Source organism: Scophthalmus maximus, chromosome 19 (genome assembly GCF_022379125.1).
Source record: "Scophthalmus maximus strain ysfricsl-2021 chromosome 19, ASM2237912v1, whole genome shotgun sequence".
Lineage (NCBI taxonomy): Eukaryota > Metazoa > Chordata > Actinopteri > Pleuronectiformes > Scophthalmidae > Scophthalmus > Scophthalmus maximus.
In genome coordinates this window covers 3,030,032-3,040,000 of record NC_061533.1, presented here as the reverse complement: position 1 = coordinate 3,040,000, position 9,969 = coordinate 3,030,032, and the positions used below count along the sequence as shown (strand labels likewise).

Genomic DNA, 9,969 nt, shown 5'->3' with positions numbered 1-9,969 from the left:
ATGTGAGAGCTCTTGTGTGTAAGTGAAAGAGTGAGGCAATTTGTCTGTGTGTGTGTGTGAGTGTGTGTCTTATGTCTTGATGGCCAGATAAATGGTTGCAGAAGGAGATGGGGCTTGTGCTCACTGAAGCGAATGATTCAGATAATCAAATGCTGCCTTCTACAAACGCGCACACACACATACACACACACACACACACCTCAAGGCCCTTTTTGTCCCTCACCATGAATCATAACACAACAGTAAAAAAATAGCCGTTTAGCAAAGTCACACTGAAAACAAGAAAAAACATTTTCCTCTTTATCAGAGCAGCAGAAAATCAGCTGAGCTCCTCTGCACCTCTTGTCTTTACGTGGCTGCAGCCGGACTCGTTGTCATTTATCAATTTTCACAATGCCGCTGCATGAAAGTAAATGCAGCAGATGCTCTTAAAGAAGAGTCTGGAGATGTGAGTCTTGACGCCGTCTCTTCTCTCTCCCCCCTCGGCAGAAAACGGTGGACTGCATGACGACCATGTCCGTGCCCTCCACGCTGGTCAAATGCCTCTACCTGTTCTTCGACCTACCCCACATGGTCGACGCCCCGGTGGGCCCCACCCCGCAGCCGGCGTCGCCGCCCCCGCCGCCGCCGCCCCCGCCCCAGCCGCCCTCCACCCAGGAGAAGACCCCCGCGGTCCAGGGCCAGCCGGAGCTGCCGCTGGCCGACCGCAGGGCCCTGCTTCAGAAAGTCTTCGTCCAGGTTAAGAACTTCTGCATCATAATTCACAAAATTAGATAAGAACAGATAATGTTTGACTCAATTTCAATCGTCTAATCTAAAATATCTTAATACAAATATTGTCATAAAGTGAATAAAAGACTCATAAAGTGAATAAAAGACTTTTCTGATGTGATGCCACATTTTCCCATCTCAGTCATTTGTTGTGGATTCAGCATTAAGCTTAAGTATTCTTCTCTACATCAGCAGATCGCAAGATGGTTATTGATTTAGTTTAATACTTTTTAAATTGACGTGTGCACTAATATAAATGAACCTGATATGTGTAACCTTATTTCCTCGACCTCCAGCTGTAGAATTCAGTTTTTCCGTCCCTCTCCGCTCTTGTGTGCAGATCCTGGTGAAGCTCTGCACCTTCGTGTCTCCGGCCGAGGAGCTGGCGCAGAAGGACGACCTCCAGCTCCTCTTCAGCGCCATCACCTCCTGGTGCCCCCCGCACAACCTGCCGTGGCGGCGGAGCGCCGGCGAGGTGCTCACCACCATCTCCCGCCACGGCCTCAGCGTCAATGTGGTCAAATACATACACGGTAAGCGCAAAGCGTGCGGCACGCGTCTGAGGATGCACGACTCTCCTCTTCCTCTCGCTTCACCCTTTCCTCACCTCTCTCCGTCCACAGAGAAGGAATGCCTCGCCACGTGTGTCCAGAACATGCAGCAGTCCGACGACCTCTCCCCGCTGGAGATCGTGGAGATGTTCGCCGGCCTCTCGTGCTTCCTCAAGGACTCCAGCGACGTGTCGCAGACGCTGCTGGATGACTTCCGAATGTGTCAGGGCTACGCCTTCCTCTGCGACCTCATGCTCAGGTACGACCCCGACGTCTCGCGTTCGTCCCTGAGTTGAGCGCCGTGTGTTGTATCATGCGTATTCTCACGAGCTTCTCCTCCTATTCCGTGTTCAAGATTGGAGCAGGCCAAGGAGGACGAATCGAAGGACGCCCTGAAGGACCTGGTCAACCTGGTCACCTGTCTGACCACGTACGGGGTGACGGAGCTGAAGCCCGCCGGCCTGACCACCGGAGCCCCCTTCCTGCTGCCCGGCTTCGTTCTCCCGCTGCCTTCTGGGAAAGGTGGGTGTAACGCTTGGCTAACCGTATTAGGTTTCTCTCTTTACAACGGGCCTCACAACTCTTAGCTTTGTTTCTTAATAATAGACAGCGACGCAGACGACACAAATGTAGTTTCTCAACTTCTGCAGGCAGATTGAATATTTCACCTTTTTAAGCTGAGGACAAAAATGACTTCACCTTCTGATATTTCCATTTTATTTCCCTGAACAGGATCGGCAACATCCTCAGTGTAAAGACTCATTTCGCCACATCAGATTATTAATTTGAAAGGATGAAGCTGGTGTTATACTATAATATAAATAGATAAAAGATGAAGCTTGTCTCGTCAGGTCCTGCAAAAACAACAAAACGTACGATACATTTCTCAGATTAACGACTCGACTTTGCTCCAATGAACCACACTTTTGCACCGTGTGCCATGTTTGTTATTATTATTTCTTTTGTCAATGCCACATGCACAATCCTGCTGCAGTAAACAGTCTCTATATTAAGTATGTATATGTTTTTTTACTGTCGCATGCAGTCGGAGCAGGTCAGAAAATACCGTGAGGACGGTTCGTCTCAGTCTTTTCATGAAAATCTTTTGAAAACAAAAAATGTATAAGATTATAGCTGGAATTATTCTTTAAGGCTAAATTCTGTCAGAGACTGTTGTCTGAGGAGACAAGATGTTTTTTGACAATAGATGTTGTTTCAGTTTTATGATGATATTTCATACTGAGCAGCTCAAAACACACGACAGTAAATGTTAAAGGAGTGAAGATGCACCTCCTCCCTCCGCGACTCAACCCAATGATTTCCTGATCACCGTTCCACTTTCCTAAAAATCTACAGACCAACACCGACTCAGTTTGCCCCAAAATCCCCGAGACAAGAGAGGAATTACTTCATGTATTCCCCCCCCCCCCCCATCCCATCTTAATCCCCCCGGAATGACTTTGATGCTCGGCTGATCCCACTAAAGCTCAACCTGTTGACTGACACCATGGCAACTCTCTGGCCGCCCTGTCACACTGCAGGAGACGAACGCCCCGAAGCCTCCTGCATACAGATGGGCTGCTCGGAGTCCAGAGATGCTTTCAGTGGTTTAGAGGATTGTGTCGGGCCGAACGTTTAACTCTTAGCTGCCTCTGAACATCTCTGCACCAAATATGTCGGTTTACTTTTTGGAAAAATATACATTACATCTTTGCATGACTGTAAAATACAAACATCTTCTGAGACTTAGGTATTTTTATGAATGCTCCAGACGAACACAGGATAAACTCTCAAAGCATTTTAGTTTCAGGATTTATTGTTTTTGGCTGTAATAATTTCCACTGGCTGTTGTCATGATGCAACAATTTATCCGGCTGCAGACTTTACAAGTGGAAGTGTTGGAAACAACTTATTCTCCCCTGACTTCTATTTATTTGATTATATGTATCTTAAATTGTTAATTTATTTACTGATATATTTTAAAGTAATTTGAAAATAAAATCTTAATTCAATGCTATTTAAAGGTTTTCTTTTAGTTGGACTGATGCAGTTTCGTGTGATGAAATCTTTTTGTGTGACAGATTTTGAAATGTAATTTAGTACAGTGTGATAAAATTGAGATTGTCGCTGCTCTCTCTGCTGAAAACACACACACACACACACACACACACACACACACACACACACACACACACACACTCCCCCCTAATGACGACTCCAGCTGAGTGCAGAGTCATTACCAGAAGCCATCCCGGGGCAAGGGGTCCACTTATACACGCCAAATTAGCCGCTGCCTAACGGTTGTGGGTGGTTTATTCGGTGTGTGTGTGTGTGTGTGTGTGTGTGTGTGTGTGTGTGTGTGTGTGTGTGTGTGTGTGTGTGTGTGTGTGTGTGTGTGTGTGTGTGTGTGTGTGTGTGTGTGTGTGTGTGTGTGTGTGTGTGTGTGTGTGTGTGTGTGTGTGTGTGTGTGAGTGAGAGAGATGACACGTTTCACTGTCTACACCTCGGTTGTGTTCCTTCTCTAGCGGGAGTCACGGCTTTGTGCTGTCATGTTAGCTACTCCATCTCAAAATGGAGGTCAGACGACGAGTGGAGTGTGGTTTGTGGATCAAAGCACTTGTGTGATTCTGTTTCCTCCCTCGTCTCTTAGGCCACACGGTGCGTAACATCCAGGCCTTCGCCGTGCTCCAGAACGCCTTCCTGCGCGCCAAAACCAGCCGGCTGGCCCGCATGCTGCTGGACGCCATCGGCAACATCTACGCGGCGGAGCCGGCCAACTACTTTGTGCTGGAGTCGCAGCACACGCTGTCGCAGTTCGCCGAGCGCGTGGCCAAGCTGCCCGACGCGCAGGCCAAGTACTTTGAGCTGCTGGAGTTCGTCGTCTTCAGCCTCAACTACGTGCCGTGCAAGGAGCTGTTCAGCGTGAGCGTGCTGCTCAAGTCCAGCACGTCGCACGCGTGCAGCATCACGGCGGTGCGCACGCTGCTGAAGCTGGCGCGGCACGACGCCGTGTTCAGCGACGTGCTGCGAGAGGTCGGGCTGCTGGAGGTGCTGGTCAACCTGCTGCACAAGTACGCCGCCTTGCTCAAGGACCCGGCCACGCAGCAGCAGCACCCGCACAACAACGACCAAGGTGAGGGGCGCCTCATTAGAGCTGCAACAGTTAAATCGATTAGTCGATTAGTGGTCGACTACTAAATGAATCGGCAACTATTTAGATAATCGATTAATCGGTTCAAGTAGTTTTTAAGAAAAAAATTGGTAAAGATTCTCTGATTTCAGCTTCTTAAATGTGAATATTTTCTGGTTTCTTTGCTCCTCTGTGACAGTAAACTGAATATCTTTGGTGTATGGACAAAACAAAACATCATCTTGAGGTTCTGGGAAACACCATCAACATTTTTCACCCTTTCATGATATTTAATACAAATAGATTAATTGAGAAAATAATCGACAGATTAATCGATTATGAAAAGAATCGTTAGTTGCAGCCCTAGTGTTTATAACGGAGTCATGACGGCGTCTGATGAGAACTTCTCCTCCCCTCCTTTTGTTTCCCCCCTCGGTCTGTAGCCGACTGTAAGAACAACACGGTGGCAGAGGAGCAGAAGCAGTTGGCCTGGCTGGTGATGGAGACGCTGACTGTGCTGCTGCACGGCTCCAACACCACCAGCACCAACGCAGGTACACACACACACACACACACACACACACACACACACACACACACACGCACGCACCATGACCTTACAAATTAGGAACTTTAGTTTTTTCCTGTCAGATTTTTAAAAAAGGCTATTTTGGGGGTTAAGCCTTAAGATGTAGGTTTAAGGTACGAGTTGAGGTTGGGGGCGTTTAGTTGTCATGGTTACGGTTAATAGGCTAGGTTAATGCAATATGCCAATGATTCATTATCGTCATGAAGATAAATGTACGTGTGTGTGTGTGTGTGTGTCTTGGTCAGATAACCACCGCCCACTGACGGCTCAGAGCCCTCTCTCTCTCTCTGTGTGTGCGTGCGTGCGTGCGTGCGATATTTGTCGCACTCCACTCTCTGACACGTTGATTACATTTACATTCAGCGCCCGAGGCTCTCCTCCGGCAGGCTTATCTGGAGAGAGTTGAAATGAGTTCCCGAGGTGAGGAAAAATAAATTCAGAGCGTGTCACCGAAAATTGCAGGAACGACGGTGACAAATGTCTCACGTCAGAGACACAGAGACTCATCGTTTGGGCTTTTTAGTTGTCAGCTTCTTTCAGATAAGATTTGGATTAACGTTTTTTAATCATTGCATTATTACAAACACCTTTATCGAGAAGTGGGGATAACTTAGGTAAGACTATATACATTATGACCACAGCGGGTGTCCTTGTTGTTTAGTCCAACACATTAAGAAATGTGCAAAAATGGAAACATGTCTGCCGCCTTTCTTTCACCCTTCTCCTCTCTCCCTCTTCAAGCCCTTTTCAGGGAGTTCGGCGGCGCCCGGTGCGTCCACAACATCGTGAAGTATCGCCAGTGTCGGGAGCACGCGCTGCTTATCATCCAGCAACTCGTGCTGTCGCCCAGCGGCGACGACGACATGGGGACGCTGCTGGGCCTCATGCACTCGGCGCCGTCCAGCGAGCTGCAGCTGAAGACGGACATATTGAGGGTAAACACGCACACACATGAACGCTCGCACCCCTAACTTAAGGCTCAGTCCAACTACTACGTTTTCATTTCAAAACAGTGTTTCAAAACATGTGCAGACAAGCTATTTATTCCTGTATTAGAAATATAATCTCCGTCCATAATAATACACCCGTAATACGCATCACCATGACCATGCACGTGGGCATGTGTGTGCCGGTGTAAACAGGAAGCAGATTTTCCTGTCGGAAAAAGTTGCTTAGTTACTGAAAATACTAATTACAAGAAACGGTGAAAAGTGAGACATGGGATTTCTGATAGGAGCGATGATGGGACAGGAAGTGTTCGCAGCGTTTTGCCTTCATCCCCGTTGGTCGAGTCATGACTCATAAGAACCACTTAGGAAGCAAATGCATGCGACTGCGTCGTCCTTTTCCAAACATCTACGTTTTTCTTCTTCTTCTAATCTCATCTCGTCGTACTACTGTCATCTGGTCCATGTTAGTAATATACTTTGATGTTATATCATTTAAAAAAAAAAATTTAAATATGCATTTTTTGTGTTTCAGCGTATTGTTGGTTGTCGCACATTTGTCAGCTTCCATTTCCTCTGTCTCTCTTTATTATCTTCACATTAAGTCTTAATAAACATAGAGCTTCTGTCAGCCGCTGTCATCAATTTGACCATTTTGTATAAAAAAAAAACTGCTTCTATATACCGTTTATATTTAAGAGCTGCTTGGCAAAAGGCAGTCGGCTCCAACGACCGAACACTGAGAGAAAAAAAAGTCTTTAATTTTAAAATCAATATACTTTTAAAGCCCCTGTATATACGGTAATTGCTTTAAACCAGGGGCAGCGCGTGTGAGGTCCACATAAAGGTATATACACACACACACACACACACACACACACTCACACACAGGATGAAAAGGACGGGTGGCTGATTTTTCCCGAGACATAATTGCATTTTTCAAATCTCAAACTCACACGAGGTAATTCTCACGCCTTGAAAAGGCTCCGGCCGGATTAACCCGTCAGCACTTTTGCTCCTATTTCACTTGTCAGAGATTTTAATTATCAAAAAAAGCAGCTGAAGAACTTGTATCAAATCCAGTTAGAGCGTAAAATTATAATCTGTTGGTTTTTATGTACCCCCGACAGTACAACACACAAATAGATCTTAATATTAAGCTGATTAGCCTTGTGAAAGTCTACGTTTAACCCCAGTCTAATCCTGATGTGTTGCATCTAATCCTCGAGGCCTCCACATGGCTGGTGAAGTTAACTCCCACCGGCACACAACCACGGAGCCTGGTGGTAATTTCCCAGCTTGCTGGACAGGAAGAGGATTTTTTATTTGAAAACATCCCGCCCCACTTGCAGACATTAGTTTAGCTCAAAGCTACTGTAGATCCAGTATAATGATCAGTGAAGTTATGATTCCCATTGTGGAAGTGGACAAAATGGTTAAAATCCTCTATCAGGGTACGTCGGTGAAAGTCAGTTTCATGGAAAATAAGTTAAGAGTCTTGCAAGTTTATTATCGACAGTTGTTTAGTGTAACTCAGATTTTTTTTTTTTTTTTGTCTTATTGATTGAATAGAAAATATGTAACCAGACATGAGTTTCTGTTTCACCTTTCTACTGAAAACCATCCCTTTGCTGCACACATCTTATAAAAAAAATACAAATATTGCCATAAAAGATTTCTTCTCCAACATGACCCGTACACCCGCAGGTAATAAAATTATATTTACCACCAAATAAGTTGTTATGGCAAAATCACAAATGTAATGTTTTGCAGTATTTACAGGATCTCAAGCTGTGTAATAACATATTTATCCCTAGTATTTGTCTAGGCCATTAACTATTTACAGCAGGGTTTGTAAACTTTATGATATGGCTATAATGCTATTATTATATACTGTATATTTTCTTTTACAGTAGTACTGATAATGTGAAATCAACAGGAAAAACAGTGGTATACTGCATGTACATGTTAAATATAGATGTCTTTCCTCTATTATCCCAACTATATATTATTATTATTGTGTTTAAAAAGAGAAGTTGTACAGATTTTACTTTAGAATCCGTATTCACCTGTGTCATTCAAACTTTTCCTCCGTTCCCGTCTCCAACTCTGCAGTTGCTAATTAAAGACTCAGCACCGTCGCAGTCTTTCTGCGCACTCAAGCTGTTTTTTAGGTCCCCGCACTCGTATCTAGGTTACACACAGTTTGATGTTTCAGTTCAGGTTACTTGTGAGCCACAAAAACTTCGACAAAGAAAAGAAAAGAAAAAAAAAATCAGCAGTGAGCCAAAGAAAAACCCAGAGGGGCTTATGAATGTGTCGGCACGGCAAAAGACAAGTGAGAGGAAAGAAATGAGCTGGTGATTGAATGAGGTGACAAAACCCAAATGATGCGAAAACTCAAACACTGGAGAGAAAGAATAGTTGAGAGTTAAGTGGAATGAAGTGAATTAAAAAAATGATGCGGAGAAAGTGGGTTTTTATCGATGTGTCTGGGGGAAAGACGTACCAAAAATAATGGATTTCCTACGGCTAAATGTAAACAGCTCTCTGATGGGAAAAAATAGATGCGGTTGAATCAGGAACGAGGAGGCAGTGGATTTTTATTACAAGAGCCCAATTATATTAAGGAGATTTATGGTTCGTTACGCAGATCAACAAGTGGTCAGTGCATGGTGTCCCCAAAAAAAACTCCCTTGCCCAGTCAGAGTGATGCATTTAACTCTGATGGTGCGTTCACACCGGACACGCTGCAAATTTTCCGCGTCACTTGCTCGTTCTTCTTCCTTCCACTTCTCTCTGACAATCTGAGCAAACACACACACACACACGCGCAGCTAAACATGAACTGTTGCTGTGAAATTTGCGTCTAGTCGCGTCTTTGCATCGACTTTGTACGTAATCTTGCCGCGTAAAAGAAATTCCCGTTGCGCCCGGTTTGAGCGCACGCATCTGTCAGGGATTTCCCACCGACAAGCTCATTGCCTTTTGTGAAATGAAAAATATCAACCGTAGAGACCTTATCTGACTCCCTTCTTCCCGTCTTCCAGGCTCTGCTGGCGGTGCTGCGCGAGAGCCACCGCACCCGCACGGTGTTCCGCAAGGTGGGCGGCTTCGTCTACGTCACCTCGCTGCTGGTGGCCATGGAGCGCTCGCTGTGCCAGCCGCCGCGCCACGGCTGGGAGCGCGTCAACCAGAACCAGGTGTTCGAGCTGCTGCACACGGTCTTCTGCACGCTCACCGCCGCCATGCGCTACGAGCCCGCCAACTCGCACTTCTTCCGCACGGAGATCCAGTTCGAGAAGCTGGCGGACGCCGTGAGGTGAGAGGGCGTGTTCGCAAAAGATCTGTCCCGGGTGAATCGGCATATTTGTTTTACACAAGGAGAGTTGAAGAGGCTGTAAATTACAAATAAAACCTTCCTTGTGCTTCCTCGTCCGCCTCTCACCAGGCTGCTGGGCTGTTTCTCGGACACGAAGAAGCTCGGCCCGACGTCCGTGTTCCCCTCGAACGCGCAGCCGTTCCAGCGGCTGCTGGAGGACGAGGCCGCGCCCGGCGGCTGCGCCGGAGACAGCGTCTGTCCCACGCTCAAACACTGCAGCAAGCTCTTCATCTACCTGTACAAGATGGCCACCGACTCCTTCGACAGGTCAGTAGTGTCACTGAAACAGAGCAAAAGAAACGTAATCGAGGCTTGATATCTTCTTTGAAAAGCCCATGTGTGTAATTTTCTGGCGGCATCTGGTGGTTAAGTTGCAAACCGCAACCAACTGAGCAACTGACAGGGGACACTTTATGGTGGCGCACCGCCGATTCCATTTCCGTAGGAACAGTGAGACTCACAAGGAGGTCGGTTCCTTCTCATGTAACCATATTTAACTCATTCAAAGTTGATTATACATATATGAACACAAAGTTACGGACAATATATTAAATTTCTCTGAATAAGTTCTTCTAAATATTACACACTGTACCTTTAAC

The 9,969-nt window shown here is 46.1% G+C and overlaps 1 protein-coding gene across 10 annotated transcripts in view; it reads left to right on the top strand.

Moving 5' to 3' along the window:
- Positions 1-9,969, top strand: part of wdfy3 (WD repeat and FYVE domain containing 3) — a 73,405-nt gene that overhangs the window by 20,430 nt on the left and 43,006 nt on the right. For all 10 annotated transcript variants that reach the window (XM_047328983.1, XM_047328984.1, XM_047328979.1 and 7 more), the window contains exons 5-13: positions 490-738; positions 1,112-1,304; positions 1,395-1,581; positions 1,678-1,844; positions 3,973-4,455; positions 4,896-5,006; positions 5,783-5,976; positions 9,039-9,310; positions 9,440-9,637. In XM_047328983.1, coding sequence (XP_047184939.1) covers positions 490-738; positions 1,112-1,304; positions 1,395-1,581; positions 1,678-1,844; positions 3,973-4,455; positions 4,896-5,006; positions 5,783-5,976; positions 9,039-9,310; positions 9,440-9,637 — 2,054 coding nt within the window. The remainder of the gene's footprint in view (positions 1-489; positions 739-1,111; positions 1,305-1,394; positions 1,582-1,677; positions 1,845-3,972; positions 4,456-4,895; positions 5,007-5,782; positions 5,977-9,038; positions 9,311-9,439; positions 9,638-9,969) is intronic.